Genomic DNA, 17,559 nt, shown 5'->3' with positions numbered 1-17,559 from the left:
CGATGACTGATATTACTCCCTTTACGGTTCGCCCAGTCAATTTATTAGCAATGGCCTGAAACGCAAGTGACATTAATTTAACATCTAAAATAAATAGGGTTCTAAGCAAGCACAAGGATTACAATTCAGTGGATCAATGAAGGTACCCCAAGTGTTACTGAGGAAGGTGGCATATAGTCTAGAACATATGCATCTGTTCCGACAACGAAGTTCTCCATGTCACACAATGCGTCTAAAATAAAAAACTTTAAAAAGTGTACAAACTTCACAATAAAGATAACTAATTCAGTGAAAAATAAAACAAAGTAGATCAAAGCAATGTGTTAGTAGCATAAACTAAGTGGAAGGAAAAAATCCAAAACAAACTGATGCGTAAGATAAATGGTTATACTCATAACTGATATTATTTGGATCAAGATTGATGTTCTTCGTACCTGATTAGGTTTTTGTTATTAGCTTCGGGTAACATTAACTAAAGCAAACAACTAACGCACAATAACAGGAGTAAAGAAAAATCGTTACTGCAATATAAAAAGGAAGGGTTAGGGTTAATTTATTCGAACAAAGAAAGTGATAGAAAAAGAGTTAGGGTTTACCAATACATATTAGGATTTGATTATTTATCTCTTCTTCGAAAACCGCACCTGCAAAATCAAATCAAACAAACTACACAAATCCTCTATTACAACAAAAATCGTCTTTGAAAGAAGAACAAAAAGACGGAGAAGGAGAACAGAGAGAGGCGGAAGTCTAGGTTTAGCTAAGGTTTTGTTTTTCACGGAGAAAATGTATTTTTTTCATTCCTGTTTTTTATTTGTTTTGTTTATATTTTCGGGACTGTTTTTTTTAACCGAAACTGTTATTTAGTGTTACATTCATATAATTTTAAAAAAAATTGGAATGGAGAAATTTTAAAGGGTGGGTATTCTCACCATGTGATGTGGGGCCTTATATGACTTAATCAGAACCTAGAACATGCATAAACATAAAAGTTAACAAATCTGAAATCAATGTATATTCACCCTAAGCCCCATTTATTTATTGGTAGTGTTTTTAAAGCTTATGGATGTGGAAAGCTATGGTCACATGCATTATTGATTTTTACCATAAAGAAAGCATGCACATAGTTTTTAGAAGGCTCCTTACTGGCACCTTCTCTGGTGGTCATGCGGTATATCTTGTTTTCCTGACCTACTTTGTCCACGGTTTCCATCGAGTCAGCACCCCAGCAGTTTTTTCATGGCTGCAATCGAGCCAGCTCCTCCGATGACTAATATTACTCCATTTCCGGTTCGCCAGCCAATTTATTAGCAATGGCCTGAAACGCAAGTGACATTAATTTAACATCTAAAATAAATAGGGTTCTAAGCAAGCACAAGGATTACAATTCAGTGGATCAATGAAGGTACCCCAAGTGTTACTGAGGAAGGTGGCATATAGTCTAGAACATATGCATATGTTCCAACAACGAAGTTCTCCATGTCACACAATGCGTCTAAAATAAAAAACTTTAAAAAGTGTACAAACTTCACAATAAAGATAACTAATTCAGTGCAAAATAAAACAAAGTAGATCAAAGCAATGTGGTTAGTAGCATAAACTAAGTGGAAGGAAAAAATCCAAAACAAACTGATGCATAAGATAAATGGTTATACTCATAACTGATATTATTTGGATCAATATTGATGTTCATCGTACCTGATAAGGTTTTTGTTATTAGCTTCGGGTAACATTAACTAAAGCAAACAACTAACGCACAGTAACAGGAGTAAAGAAAAATCGTTACTGCAATATAAAAAGGAAGGGTTAGGGTTAATTGATTCGAACAAAGAAAGTGATAGAAAAAGAGTTAGGGTTTGCAAATACAGATTAGGATTTGATTATTTATCTCTTTTTCGAAAACCGCACCTACAAAATCAAATCAAACAAACTACGCAAATTCTCTATTACAACAAAAATCGTCTTTGAAAGCAGAACAAAAAGACGGAGAAGGAGAACAGAGAGAGGCGGAAGTCTAGGTTTAGCTAAGGTTTTGTTTTTCACGGAGAAAATGTATTTTTTTCGTTCCTATTTTTTTATTTGTTATGTTTTTCTTTTTGGGACTGTTTTTTTTAACCGGAACTGTTATTTAGTGTTACATTCATATAATTTGAGAAAAAGTGGAATGGAGAAATTTCAAGGGGGCATAGACGCTCACCAAAGGGTGGGTATTCTCACCGTGTGACGTAGGGCCTTATATGACTTAAGGGTTTAAAGGGTTTGATTTTGAAAAATTATGGGTCTTGGAATAACTAGGAAAATATTTGGGCTCGAGGATAACAAAAAGAAATTTGGGCCTTCTTAAATTGCCAACAAACTGGCCAGTGAATTGCCCAGGCTGAGGTACTAGTAAACTTCGATTGGTCGGACTTGGTAAGAGAAACTCAGAAAGCAGAAAATAGAGAGAGAAAGGGAGAGATAGGAAGAGGAAGCGTTGCGATGGGGAAGAAGAGGAAATCCGATGCGAGTCGACTAGAAGAGGTTGATCGAACGATGTATACAGCTTTCCGTAGCGGTGCTAATTCTCTATCTCAGCTCTACAGCCAAGCCATGAATCACCAAAAACTCTCTTTTCAAGTTGGTGAACGTCATGCTCAGGTCCCTCCCTCTAATTTTCATTTCACATAATTTTTTAGTATAGCCTTTTTCTTGATTCTGTTTCTTGGGGCTTTTCTTGATTAGTTTTGGCTTCTTTTGTTGTCTGATTAATTTGATTTTGTTGCACTTTATACTAATGAACGAATTTTCATTTAATGTAATATATGCTGAGTTTCAATTGTCACAGTTTTGATGGATGTTTATAAAAAAATACTATGAGGCAAGGAATTTATTTCTGGCGTGTATTCTTCAGATATGAGTAGGTTTTTGGTACTCTATATAAAAAGATATGAAAGTTCATGCAAATTTCCAGGTTTTTGTGTATTTATCATGTCAGTGGGTGTTTGAACTTAGAGAGGGTCACTACTCATTAGGTAGAATTTAGGTTACTCAAGTGTACGGTGCATTGAGGGCTTACGTGGACTGATTAAAGTGAAAAGTTGGAACAAATAATGCATGAAAATCTTGATTTAACCCTTCATACATGACAATAACAAGTACATGTCATCCTTTTATTCGAGGTAATAATGTTTTAGTAGCTAATTGAAGTTTTTAAGCTATATTTAAGTGGGAGTTTAAGTTAGCTGTTTCTTTTTCTTTTCCTATTGAAGATAAGTAAACTGTGATCTTGTGTTGAGACGCGAATTTAAAGCTAGAGTGTTTCAAGGTTTTGGTTCTTGCACATGTTGTAATAATCTTATGTATCTCTTGCTCCCTTTAGAAACTGTAGTTACTCATAACGGTTCTTTGATATTTGGTGTTTTAGTTCTACAATTACATTTTGAAAAACTGTTCTAGTTCTTCAATTGGTCTTCCCTTCCTTATTCTTAGGACATGAAGTTTGTTTTCAGAACTGACCCTACATGCTTTTGGTTTGCGTCAATGATGTGTTGTTTTTGTTGTTATTCTAATCCTTGAAATCTCTAGAGAAGTTCACCTTGTTGGATTTCAACAGATTAAGATTAAGCTGATCTTTTATCTATCTAGAGCTTGTAGATAACTGCATGCCTTAAGCCACTAAAACATGATAACACCGATGCGTGCTTGTAAAACTAGCTCTTTTATCTGGTAAAGGAGCTAAACATATGCAATTGCTATTTGAACGCCATGGTTAATGTTGTACTGCAAGGCTGAGTGGTCTTATTTTTTGAAGGAGCTTAAAATACTACGGCTATCAGGTGCATGAGCTGATTGGCTTCGTGAACTGTCGTGCTTCAGCTTCACTTCGTTAACCATTCCTTTTTTTATAATGATTATAAACCTTACAGAATTGATCTGATTGGCTTATTTTGTTGTTTGCAGGAGAAACTTTGTCAATGGATCTTACGACAACAGGAAGAAGGATCGAGAGTGACGACAGCCAATATACTTGCCTATCTGCAGGTTTTCCTTCGTTTCCAATCTATCTACATTACATCATTCTTTCTTGGTTTGCCTTCTCTAAGCCGTGATCATAAGTTTAATTTACATGATTCAGTTGTCGCTTTCTTCATAATATTTCTTATAGATAATGCCCTGTGTTGCAACGATACGGATACGGTATCCGATACAGGATACCAATACGTTACTAGGATACACCAACAAAAAATGGTAATACGGCGATACGGAATACTCAATATTAATCTGTAGTCTTAAAATATATATATATCATATATGAGATAGAAACATAACAAAATAAATACATCTGTTAGAGGTAATCAGATAAGTGTTGTATATCAGTATCTGGGATAAATAGGGTTTGGGTATTCTACTGGTTTTGGAGGAGATAAGACAGAGAGAGTTAGAGGTAATCAGATAAGTGTTGAGATTAAGAGGAGGAGGAGAAAGTTTGGGATAAGTATTGACTGGAGGGGGTGATGACAGCTGGTGATAAATATCTAACTTTTATTAGTATTAAAGAAATATATGGACAGCTGTTGCTTCTTATCCAACTTTCGGTATTTTAACTGAAAAAAGGATTATACAATTGGTATTGGCCGTATTGGATGTATTGGATACACGTATCCATACAATACGTATTGATACGCCAAAAAAAGAAGTTTTGACGTATTGTTGCAACACAGATAATGCCTTTATTTTTAATGTTCAACAGCCGAAATCTGCTCTTTCGACATTTTTTTTATCCCTTTCCCCAGTACCCCCTCACTTTCACTTGTTTCCATTTGCTAGTCAACTAACGATTGACTAGATACATATGGGTACAAATCGTTGGGATTTAGGGATGCACTAATGCACTTTAAGTTTGGTTATCATGAAATAAGATGGCCTAGATATATATGGATACAAATTGATTTGGGATTTCAGGGATGCACTAATGCATTTTAAGTTTGGTTATCTGATATGGGGTTTATTCCAGCATTTGCGAGACAAGGCCAACCTGCATAGCTATACATTATTGTTGTCTTCCCTGGAACTTCCTCCTCTATTTTTGTTTTTCTCAGTGTTGCAAGATTTAAAATTATCTGGTTCTTACTCCACTAGAATACATTTGATGTGCAGAATGAGCTTGATTATGGTGGAGAGGAGCCTCATCAACCCACAGCGAACAACATCATGAACTCTGGTCATGTTTCCTCTGGTACGTTTGGGCCAACCATAGTTGGACCTGGCATTGGTCATCCCCGATCTTTGCACCCCGATTACCAAGTTAAAAACTCCATCTTCTCAAATGCTTTATCCAGTCCTGTTCGCCGAAGCCTTCAGCATTATCACTTGTCTCAAGACCAAATTAGGGATTCAAACCCCCCCAGCTCCAATGACTCGTCAATGGACATGCATGATAGCCCTGGTCATGACTCTGCCTGCTGATGAAACTTAAGAGTGTGGTTTCACGCTGCTATAGTAAGTTCAAACTCGACGATTATACATCATAAAAGGGTGCATATGCTTGTGCGCGCGTTAGGATGATAAATTTGCTTTCATTTTCTTTTCTTTTTAGCTTTAATTTTGTTTGTGTATATCAATATTGTCCTTGGACAAAAAATATTTGTAACTGAACCAGAATTTAAGCATTTCAACGAACTCTTAGTTTTAGAGGTTATTTTTGACAAAATTTATATAATAAGCTGCTTTAATGTGTTCATGATCTTGGTTGAAGTTAGTTCCTATCTTATTCAAATTAGGATGGAACTCTTTATGTTTTTGAGGGCATTTGCTGTCAAGTTTTTTTTTTATTTTTGTGTGTGATGGTCTCGTTCGGTTCAATGGCATCAACTTGCAGATTCTAAATTGCAGTATGCGAAGAAAAACAAACATTGTAATTTATTGCATTACTAAAGGGTCTGAAAACACTATCGACACTATTGTTTTAAACACTATCGACACATACACAAGGGAAAAAACAAAAAATGAAGGTTTCAACGCGTCTGCCGGAAGTCGAACGACCCGGGTCTATTGCTTGGAACCCAATTATCCTAACCGCTGGACTACAAACGCTGGATGCTGAAAAGGTACGCTCCCGTTTTTTAAATTATTTGAGGAGGGTTTAGAATAAAACTGTTCATTATGCTGGTTCTTTTATGATCCATAAGTGTAAATTAGGCCACGACGGAAGCCTGGCCTTTTTTATAATCTAGGCCAAGCTAGACGGATCTCATATTTAGCTATCCAAAAAGTCGGTCAAATTGCGTAGGTCAAGTAAAAACATTTATTTTAAACCTGAATCTGTCCGAAATTAATTCTAATAACCAAGCCATGCCAAGCAGGTAAACATGCTACAAGTTTTTCGTACTTATAAATTCCGTAATAACTGAATTAATTTTTATTTGGAATTTGAGGATTCACTAGACTATAGTTTAAAACAATCTTTAATAATTGATCTTCTAGATTTAAAATAAAAATGAAAATAAGAATTTAAATCCAAGATATGATTAAAATCCTGACTAAATAGGGGCCTATGGATTTCTTCACCATCCAATAGAGAATGATAAGGGGTGTCTAAAGTGTATTAAAATACTAGATCACACTTATACATTCTTAATAATTCTTAAAATAAATTCTAAATTCTAAATCATTTCTATTAACAACCTTCAATCAAAAATTAAAACCTAATTCATCAAAAAAAAAAAAACTAAAACTAAAACCTAATCACAAACAACAATTCAATTCTTTATTTTTTGGTTTTTGAAAAAAAATTCGGCGACAAGCAAATTCGAGTGATTGAGTTAAATCCCTTTAATCCGTTCCCATAGAGAAACTCAACAACGATTTAATCATGAATCTCTGAAATTTCTTCATCTAATTTTCTGAAAAATCAACCCAGAATCGGTTTATGTGTGTACTAGAATAAACCGATTGTAGTTGATGTTACCAGGAATCTGTTTTTGGTGTACACATACATAAACCGATTATGGATTGATATGATGAACATCGACCACAATCGGTTTATGCTAATGCACACATAAACCGATTCTGAGTCCAATTTTGGATTTGTAGAGAAATCAAGAATCAGTCTTTTTGTGCGTCACATATAAACCGATTATGTGAAATATTAATTCTTCGGTATGTTTTTTTTGCTAGAATCAGATTATGTGAAAGACCACATACACCGATTCTGGTTAACCCAATTTTTTTTTCTAGTTAATACTCGATCACAAAATGAGTATGAAATCATACTCGATTTCAGTTCGAGTACAAGTGAAAATAATGTTATACCCGAATTGAAAACCTAGCCAAATTGGGGTATACCCAGATTTACTGGGGCATACCCAAATTTAACTGGACTCTTTTCAAGGGCTAAGGGGGGTGTCCTAATGGGTGAAGTTACAAAACTACCCTTTCCCATTATAATTCTTATTACCCTAATCGGTTTTCATTTTTTCATTTCATCTTCTTCTCTTTTTCTTCTCCCCCACCTCTACCTTACCGGCTTTTTCATCCCCCACCATTGAAAACTCGTTGGTTAATTCGTCGTAATCGTCGACTCGAAAATTTCGATTAATCTTCAAACATGGAGCCGCCGCAGCCTAGGGCTGGTCCTATGAAAACCACAAATAGAAAACGCAATGATTACACCCTAGAATTGCAAATTTAGTTCAAAAGAAAGAGAAGAAAAAAGCAGTTAAATAAGAAGAATCAACGCTGCTGAATAAGGAGAAATGACGCGATTGAGAAAGTAAGGGCCTACTTAAACTCACTCTAGTACTTCAATTTCATGTTTGCATGTCAAATTAGGTCAGAAAAATTGAATTTGTGAATTTGCAGTTATTTAGCCGGCAAAGTGTTTGTTCCACGACCATTCCAACTTTTCATGTTTAGGGTTAGTCGGCAAGCTCTTAGGTTGAAGATCTTGCCGGCTGTTTAGTATCTGTAACTGCTTTTACATGGTCGGCAAGTTATTCAACCTAAGAGATTCAGGCGATATATTTTTTTTTATAGTCGGTGTGTTATAATTTTTACCCTGCCGGCTGTTTTGATAATAGTTTATGTCTCCTGATGATGCTCAAGTCATTAAGTCGGAACGGTATTTGAATACTACCTTGTCGGCTGTGTTTTAGCCGGAATTGTTTGGATTATAGACCTTGCCGACTAATTATGTTGAAAATCTTGTATCTGTGTTCATAGTTGTTATAAGTCGCCAGGTTATTTGAATAAGACCATGCCGATTATAGTTTAGCCGGTTTAGTTATCGACCCTTCCGACTGTTTTCCGCCGGCTCGGTTGTATATGTCGACCCTGCCAACTATTGAATTTTTTCTTAATTGTTCTTGTTCAGGTTGGCAAAGGGAAAGAAGAAAAGTATTACTCCTCCTTCAAGACCTCCTCGTGTTGGTAAAAAACTCTTGACTGCAACACATTGATGGGCATTAGTTGAGTCGGGAATGCTCAAGATCCGTGAACGGAATGATTCTCAACCACTGCCAGAACCCAGTGATTCGGATGAAACACCAGATGAAGACCAATAAATTCCATCTGGTAAAAGAGGTAATGATGATGATGATGTTGAAAAAACTCCGGCATCTGGAGGAGGTAACAATGATGATGATGATGGTGATCAAGACATGCCAACTATTGGAGGAGGTAATGATGATGATAATGGAGATAAATATAATGATAGAGAAGATGAAATTGTTTAAGAGGAGGAGGAAGAAGAAGAAGAAGAAGAAGAAGAAGAAGAAGGTGGAGAACAAACTCAAGCTAATGATCAACAAACCCAAGATGCAACTACAACTGAAACCGGAAAGAATAAGAGGGTTATCACTAAACCAGCTGATTCCCACATGTCCCTCTCACTTGAAGGTGAAACTGAAACCAGGTGGGCCTCTAAAGGGGACCCAGAAGATGATGAACATGTTCTTTTTGGATATAAAGACTCATGGGCATGTGAAATTCAAAATATTGCCGTAAGTAATCTCAATCCGTCTTTGTTTTTTATTTAAGTGTATCTATCTTAAATTTGCTTCAAGTGTTTGTATTTCTTTTCATTTTGTGTTTTTGTTATTTAGGATAACAAGCATGCCATACTTCTCTTTAGGCGCCAAGCTTCATGTTCAGTGATTAATAAATGACCACTTGACAAGGAATGTAACGAGGTAAAAGCGATTGTCAAGAACTTCGGGTTGTGGCCTGCGGTGGAGAGTTCGGTTGTTGAGTATGATAGATTTACCGTATCTGCATTTTATAAGAGCTTCTACGGAGAGACTGATACAATGTTATTCCCATTATTTGAGATGGCGACAACTCCCGATGATTCTTATTAAATTCTAGGCCTTGAGGTTGAGGGAAAAGCAATCAGTGATGGGTACGATGATGGCCTTTTTTGGGACAAGATCTTCGAATTGACCAAAGATTTGTTCGGTTAGAATAAGGTTGAAACGGATTCTATGCTTGTGATGAAGGATGGTTATCTAAGCAAGAAGTTTAATCTGAAAAAGTTGAGGGACACATTCTCTGAAACCAAGGAAATCTATGATAAGGAAGGAAGGGTGGACTTGGTGCGAATCAATGCTACCGCGTCATCTTATTTGCTATATGTCATGGGAAAATGTATCTTCCCCGACAGTTCCGGAAGCTTGGTCGACTGCAAGTATATTTAACTATTGCATCCCTTAGATCAGATGCATCAGTATTCTTGGGGTACTGCGGTGGTCGTCTTCTTGAACAATGAGTTGACAAAGGCTTCAAGGGCACTCACTGCTCAAGTCAACGGAAATATATGTCTCTTCCAGGTAATTTTATTGTCTAAATCATTTATATTTGCAAAATTCTCGTAATGTAAGATTCTTACTAAAATTTGTGTTTTCGTAGGTTTGGATATATGAGCACTTCCCTACTTTAGTGAAAGCCGACCCCTACGTCAAAGTGAATGAGAAGCTTGTGATTGATAAGCCAAGAGGACATAAATATAGTTTAAAGGGTGCTCAAGATAAGGATATGCCGCAACAGCTTATCAAAATACGAATCGCCTTGGAAAAATTGACCATGGATGAGGTAATATTTGATCTGTATCGAGTTGCTAGAAATGAAGGTTTAATCCAAAGGAGAGATGATGTTTCATTCTAAAACGGTCCCTTGTTGTACACCCATGGATTTTCAATGTACGATCCACATCGGGTAATGCGACAAGTGGGTTATGTCCACGAAGAACCCCATCCCGGTGATAAACCTCACTTTAAAGTGGTAAGGGAATCGTGTACCACGTCCCAAAAAAGTATTGGCGTCCATTACGCTCCATCACCAGGTACATCTCATTGGAAGGAAGACAAAAGCATAAAATCGATACGAGTCTTTTGGACAAGGTGACCGAAGGTCATGAAGATCATGAAAATTACATGCTGTGGTACATGGGTTTCGCTCGTCCTACTGTGATTAGGGACAGACTGTTGAACAAGTGGCTCCTAAGAGGAAGATGCCACCAAAAAACTCAACAACAAGTCTTAAGAGCTTTGTAAGTATTTTAGACGTGCTCTTATTGTTTTAAGATTGCATTATCGAATTAGTCTATTAATTGTTTGTTGTTTAATTGAAAATAGAAGGAGCATTGGAGACTCTTGTGAAAATGATGTGTTGCGCAAGAGACAGAGGACAACCTTTGTCTATTGAAGAGCAAACTAAGAATATTGACTATGCTAGCAATGTTGACAATGAGGATGCCGACGAATTATGGGAGCAAGCTAATGCTGAACTAAAAAGGGAAGCACAAGCCAAGATGAATGCTGAAAAAAAGAGGGCTCGTACCCATGGTGGTGGTCGTAATAATGTAAAACGGGGCCGTGGTCATGGTGGTGAATGAATGCATTTCTAGTTTATTTCTTTATGTTGTGGTAGACAAATGTTAAGGTTAATGGTTGGAAAAATGTTTTTTTTTTAAGGTTTATGGAACATGTTTTCGTATTTTGGACAAAAAATGTTGGATTTCTAGTTGTTGAATGAATGGTTTTTTTAGCTATGTAAAGTTTCAATCATTCCGCCGGAAGAGTTTTGTTATGTTACATTGCCGACTAAACCAGGGCCGACAAGGTTGTGAACTTCCAGACTTCCGGCCCTGACAACTTCAATGGTGTAGTTACCAGGGTCGGCAAGGTAAGCAAATTAATACCTTACCGACTGTTCTACAACCGGAAAGGTATTAAATTATCGATCCTGCCGACTATGTGTTGTAGAAAATACCTTCTCCTGATGCCTAAAATCATAAGGTCAGCAGGGTATTAATTTTACGATCTTGCCGACTATATAAAAGCCGGCACGCTAATGACCAAATACCGTGCCGATTGTTATACAGAAGAAAATGAACTCATGATGCCTAAAATCATAAGGTCGACAGGGTAAGAAAATTACGACCCTGCCGGCTAAATTTGGTTGTCATATTGGTGAAACAAAAACCTCTACGGCGAGTTCAAAATTTAAATTTTTGCAAGTACAACTGCATTGATTGACTACCATAACGGCCAAATTTGGGCACCATCCTATAAATACACTAGTTCTCTCTACAAAACAGCACACACCTATTTCCATATACTCTCCAAAGCTCATATCATCATACACTCCATCTAACTCTCCCAATACCTCTACATACAACAATGACATCATTTGATTCAAATGAAGATTTGGCAATCACCAAAGCTTAGTACGCGGAAACTCGAGTTAGAAGGCATTCCTTCGTAAGTGTGGATGTCGTAACCTTTTGGGCTAGGGTATACAACAAATATAGGCAAGAGTTTGGGAATCCTGATGGAAGAAGTGTTCAACAAGTGCATGATAGGCACCTAGTCATCGAAAATGCGATACTTGCTTTTTTAGTTATCCAAAAACGGATTTTGAACTCTACCCACTTTAGCTACTCCATTGAACAATTTGTAAGTATTTTTGTGGTCTATTTTATGTGATCCATGTTGTTTGATCTTCCTACTAAACACCGCTAACAAAGTAAGTTTGTGTTTTGTTTTTGTAGCATGAAGTCGTCAAAGCGCGCTACTTGGAGGAAAAGGGGGAAGCATTCGCATTCGATGCTAGCTATCAATTCATGGTATCCAAAATTCCCGAGTACGCTCCGGACTTCATGTCGGAGGAATGGGACTCGGATTCCTCCGACGAAGATTGATGGTTTTAGTGTAGGTTTTATGGGTAAATCTCTATGTAAACCCTCACGAGACTATAACTCGTCCACTAGTGTCGCCCAGGGGTTCAAAGGCTTGATGCACATGCTAAGTGCATTCGTTGTTCCGAATCGACAAGGAGTTAGATTTTATGTTTCAATCTATGTAGTAGCCAAAATTGCATGAATAAAGTGAATTACATCGTCCCGTATTCTATTTTCGTTGGGTATAACTAAAGGTCGGCAAGGTTACATTGCCGACTTTTCAACAACCGACAATGTTAGAAATTATTTGATTGCCGACTATAAGTCAGCCGACAGTGTTAGAAATTATTTGCATGCCAACTATATGATAGACGACATTGTAGGAAATATTTATATGCCGACCATAAGATATATGGCCCAATATAGTCGGCATATTCTTCAATCATAGACCTTTCCGGCCAAAAATAGTCGGTGTTTTCTTCATCCGCAGACCATGCCGGCTAAACTTAGTCGGCACCTATTCAAACGTCTACCTTGCCGACCAATGTTAGTCGGCACCTTATTCAATCTTCGACCTTGCCGACTGTTTCACATTTTCAGAACTGAAAGTGTTGATCGAATCGAAATCATAAGACAAAAGGTTTAATCTATTGAATTCATAATTTCAAAAATTTTATCTAAACTTAATTTATTAACCTAATCAGAATTTTTAATGTTAATTAAACAAGGGTATATTAGCCATTTAGAAAATACATGGTTAAGGAGTGGCCTGTTTTACTTCTAAATAACCCAGGTTTTGTCTCATTAGGTATACCCCAATTAATCTGAGTAATACCCCAATCAAGCCACGATTGAAAATGCATATGATTTTGCACCCAACTTGAAAACGAGTATAATTTTATACTCGAATTGAAAACGAGTATGACTTCTCAAACATTTTGAAAATGAGTATGAAATCATACTTATTCAGTATATGTATGGAGGAGAATAAATGTTAGTTGTATTTGATGTTTAACAACATATAATTTCCCGATCAAAAAGAAAAAAGTTACCAGAATCAGTTTATGTTCATGTCCATATAAACCGATTCTGGATAATCGATTGATTTTCATGTCTATGTAAATCGATTCTAGGTAAAAGAAAATTTCAAAAAACTTCTGTATGTTTTTGAAGTTACAATCGGTTGATACTAATGTGAACATAGACCGATTCTTGGTTGGTGTTCTTAAAAAAAGTTCAAAATTTTAAATTTTTTCATGTTTAGATAATTCATTAATACAAGTTAATTTCACATCTAACACGATTCTTTTACTACTAATCAACTAAATTAACACTAAGTAATCAAGGGTAAATTAACCATTAACTAAAATAGTTGGATAAAGGGTTTATAGAAATTACTTCTTAATGACCCTTTTTTCTTTTAGTCATAGACCCAATTAATCACCATAGGTCCCAATTTAACTAGGATTAAAACACATAACAATGTACTCCAACGTACTACTAAAATTATTAGGAAAATTCAAATAAATACCCAGTCGGGTTATTTGGTTCATATCAGGACATTCTATTGATTTTCAGGGAAAGCCCAATTTAAACTAACCAGGCCAGGTAACGGATTGTAACAACTTTCGACTCTACATGTACAAGCAGACACAGTATCTCCGGGTATTATTTATAGGCCTGGTCCATTCCGTTCATCTGCAGTTCACAGGTGTATATACAATTATACATCAGTTGTGATATACACACAACGATTTTACATCGTGAAATGCACAACGAGGACAATGGATGGTCCCGATACGCATGCTTAGCATCGGGATAGGTGCGGACAAAAATGATCCCCACCATCTCCTCTCACATGCAATGCTTCTGTGCGTCCCGTGGTGTAAAATCACTGTGTATTAATCATTTCTGATTATACACAGTGTAAGACCATAATGTCCTCAATCTATAGGGTAGTACGACTACGGTAATGGCAACACGTGCAGGTCTCGTGAGCGGTGCATATATAAAGCTGCAATTCCCGAATTCTCACATCTGTTGGTCAATCATTCTTCATAGTTTTACGTTTCAGACTGAGAAAGAGAAGAAGGAGAAGAACACAGTTAAATTATTTAAAAAATTAAATTATGATGGCGGCAGGGAAAAAGAGGAAATCGGATGCGAGTCGATTAGACGAAGTGGATCGAACCATGTATACGAGTTTCTGTAACGCAGCTAATTCTTTATCTCAACTCTATACACAAGCCATGAATCAACAGAAACTTTCTTTCCAAGCTGGTGAACGCCATGCTCAGGTATTATTTGTATCTTAATTTCCAATAATTTTTAATTTAGGGTTTCAAATTTGATTTTTTTTTTTTGGGATCTTTGTTTTACTTTTATTAAATTATATCAATAAAATTACTGTTTGTTTTGATTAGGGTTTGAGTTTCGATTAACTAGCAGCAGTAGTATGAATTAGGTTATCTAAGTTTTGTATGGTATGGATTTGGTGGGAAAAGACCTAAATGGTACTCGTACCAGTATTATACTTAGTTTGCTTCTTGTTGAACACCTCACATTTGAATTTTTTTTTTTTTTTTTAATGAAGATCAGGGGCAACACAATATTGAACAATCTGCGTCCAATACGTTGGCCTAGCACCCTAAATACTCTAGCCTCTAGATATTTAGAAATTTCTAGGTTTTTTATTTTTGAAGAGTTAATAGCGGTTGGCAAATGGCAACCCTGTGGGAGGAAACCTATCCGACTACATGTTGACTTTACATATTTTGTTCATTTTCTTTTAAACTTTTTATGCTTTAGTTGGTTCCACCCTGATATATTTGATTCTTGTAGGAGAAACTTTATCAGTGGATTGTACGACAACAAGAGGAAGGATCCAGGGTGATGACTCCTGATATACTCAACTATCTTCAGGTATTTTCTCTTGCTCAGTTGTTCATTCTTTTTCACCATAAGGGTGTTTAATAGTTTTCACCTACGAAAGTAATCATAGAATTGTCTTTCTATTATGCAATTGGTGGACGTATTTTAATTGTAAATAATCCTTGGTCTTCATTTGATATTTTGTAGAGTACTATATTGTTATACTGCAACTTGATTTAGGTGTGTTTTATGAACTTTACGGGATTCATCTATCCTACTGTCCCTTTGAGAAAGAAGGATGGGTTCGTTTACGATTCCTAAGTTCCTTAGCTGCTTATGGAAGAACTAGATGCTGTATGTCATCCGGAAATGAAAAGATGCATCTCGTACCAAGTTAATGACACATATCTTTGCTTTACTAAAGAGTAGTTGCAGGATACGTGTCTCATTAGTTCTCACCACCTTCTGTTGGCGAGAACACATAACTAGTTTAAATGTGACGATATACATATCTACTGCATTCAATGTTAAAATAAACCGTGAAGGCGACGCGAGGTGTTTTTGCTAGAAAAATTAACAACAAACATGGCTCTTTCGGAACATGTAATCACCAAGTTATTAACTAATCTTACTTGGACAAACTAATCTACTGCCCCTAATAACAAACAGACCAGTCGTATTTTCTTCTCTACATACGTGCAATAGCCTTTATTTTGTTTAACCTTCTCTTTACACTTGAAATTTGTACATCATTTCATGTATATTTTGGCCTTGATTCGAGAGAAACATGTAAAACCTTTACGGGGAAGATCTTTGTTCTCCAAATATGAGTCGAGTTACAGTTTTTAGATTTATTAAGCCGAAAAGGTGCAAGCATCAAACTCTAGCCCATGAATGCGGAAAGTATGACGTCAAATTCGATCGAGGCACACTATTAAATGCCCTTTTAAACTGTGATTGCATTAGTTATCTGTTTTTCTAGCTGAAGAAGTAAATTGGCCTTTGGGTATGGTTAAAAAAACATTCGAGGCATGCCTCGAGGCTTGAGGCACATTTTTTTTTTGGGCCTTAATTAATTTATTTTTTGGGGTCAGTACTTATGCCTTTTGGCCTTGCAACCAATCTAAATTGCTGCTTAAGGCGTTTTGACTCCATTCAGGCATCATATTTTGGTAGCCATTATATTACACATATCTGCTTGGGGAAAGTGCTTGAGATGTCAACTGATTCATGTTGCCGAATGCCGAAAGATACATATTCTGCCAACTTGAGTTGGATTACAGGTTTTTTCTGGTAAACTGAATGGCTGATGTGTTGTTTGACTCTAGATAGCAAGTGCGGCCAAGTAAGTCCAACTGATAGAAGGACATGCTAAATTTACAATATTTAACCACTGGTAGATAAACGGTGTTAAATGTTTCTATTTGAACCCACATCATGTCCTAGGTTTTACAAGTTGTAGTTGCTTCTCGGATCTTAGCTTCTAAACTAAGATTTTCATTTTCCTTGCTTGATGGTGGATGCTTTAAGTCTGAATCAGAGTCCACGTTGAGTGTTCCATGTTTAAGTTGTAAATTTTTGTGGCTGCTGGTCTGGTTTAATGCATTTGTTCTCCTATGTCTCTACGAAACTGATACTGCAATTGCCAGATGACCCTGATTGGAAAAACTTTTAATTTGTCTTTGTGCAGAATGAGCTCGATTACGGTGCCGAGGAACCCCACCCAATGTCTCCTAGATTGCTAACCCAACAGCATTATCAACACCCTCCAACAAACATCAGTATGAACTCATCCGGCCATGTCTCCTCTGGTTCATGTGTACCAGGTGGCGGTCCTCGACTGGCAAATTCTGATAATCAAGTTAAGAACTCAGTCTTCTCTAATGCTTTATCCAGTCCTGTTCGTCGAAACCTTCAGCATTATCAGTTATCTGAAGGAGCTTTTCATGCTAACAATTTGGGTATGCCAGCTAGTGGAAATCTAAACAGGAACAATAACGAGAACATATTTATTCATCACCAGAGCAGGGTTTTAAATTCCCCTGCTTTCAGTGACTCGACAATGGACATGCATTCAGACAGCCCTGATCATAACCCTGTTTACTAATTGTGTGATTTAGTTCTGGTAATATTAGTTCTTTGAGACAGGGAAATAAACTGTCGCTATGCAACCGTAACACTCTCAAGTGAGGAAGAAATTGCTGGGGGATAATCACATTATGTCACCTGTCAACAATGGTGTTGCCTTCTCGTGGAGTAGAAGGCAATGCAGTCAAATGCCTAAGGTGACCCAGTTCATTTGTTTTGCTTTTCTTCCTGTTCTATTATTTTTAGTTTTGGGTGTTTTCAATGTATAAATGCAAAGCTTTGGTTCTGTTGAATGGATTCTGAGTAGCTGTTGGTTGTGTGTCTAGTTAATTTACAGATCCATATTAAAGCTGATGTTTGATGTTTAGTTTGAAAGTTAAAGAAAAGTTAGGTTTATAACATTATACTTGTAGGCCCTGTTTGCAGTGCAAGTGTGAGTGGTCCTA

General features: G+C 36.6%; 2 protein-coding genes across 2 annotated transcripts; both read left to right on the top strand.

Annotated features, from left to right (window-relative positions):
* Positions 1 to 2,405: 2,405 nt before the first annotated feature.
* LOC113330324 lies at positions 2,406 to 5,719 on the top strand. The gene is made up of 3 exons (XM_026577142.1): positions 2,406 to 2,637; positions 3,940 to 4,020; positions 5,137 to 5,719. Exons 1-3 carry the CDS (start codon positions 2,479 to 2,481, stop codon positions 5,443 to 5,445), a joined length of 549 nt encoding a protein of 182 aa, XP_026432927.1. The 5' UTR covers positions 2,406 to 2,478; the 3' UTR covers positions 5,446 to 5,719.
* Positions 5,720 to 14,204: 8,485 nt separating this feature from the next.
* On the top strand, positions 14,205 to 17,559 carry LOC113330659. The gene is made up of 3 exons (XM_026577480.1): positions 14,205 to 14,451; positions 14,996 to 15,076; positions 16,716 to 17,559. Exons 1-3 carry the CDS (start codon positions 14,284 to 14,286, stop codon positions 17,130 to 17,132), a joined length of 666 nt encoding a protein of 221 aa, XP_026433265.1. The 5' UTR covers positions 14,205 to 14,283; the 3' UTR covers positions 17,133 to 17,559.

The sequence above is a fragment of the Papaver somniferum genome, unplaced genomic scaffold (assembly GCF_003573695.1).
Source record: "Papaver somniferum cultivar HN1 unplaced genomic scaffold, ASM357369v1 unplaced-scaffold_118, whole genome shotgun sequence".
Classification (NCBI taxonomy): Eukaryota; Viridiplantae; Streptophyta; class Magnoliopsida; order Ranunculales; family Papaveraceae; genus Papaver; species Papaver somniferum.
Note: the sequence above shows the minus strand (reverse complement) of the source record. Positions and strands in the feature narration are given on the sequence as shown.

What these genes read in the sequence shown, in the direction of transcription:
- LOC113330324 (XM_026577142.1), top strand. Translation starts at nt 2,479, where the DNA reads ATGGGGAAGAAGAGGAAATCCGATGCGAGTCGACTAGAAGAGGTTGAT. An exon ending in TTGGTGAACGTCATGCTCAG is followed by an intron (nt 2,638 to 3,939) that starts GTCCCTCCCTCT and finishes TGTTGTTTGCAG; the next exon opens with GAGAAACTTTGTCAATGGAT. An exon ending in ATATACTTGCCTATCTGCAG is followed by an intron (nt 4,021 to 5,136) that starts GTTTTCCTTCGT and finishes TTTGATGTGCAG; the next exon opens with AATGAGCTTGATTATGGTGG.
- LOC113330659 (XM_026577480.1), top strand. Translation starts at nt 14,284, where the DNA reads ATGATGGCGGCAGGGAAAAAGAGGAAATCGGATGCGAGTCGATTAGAC. An exon ending in CTGGTGAACGCCATGCTCAG is followed by an intron (nt 14,452 to 14,995) that starts GTATTATTTGTA and finishes TGATTCTTGTAG; the next exon opens with GAGAAACTTTATCAGTGGAT. An exon ending in ATATACTCAACTATCTTCAG is followed by an intron (nt 15,077 to 16,715) that starts GTATTTTCTCTT and finishes GTCTTTGTGCAG; the next exon opens with AATGAGCTCGATTACGGTGC.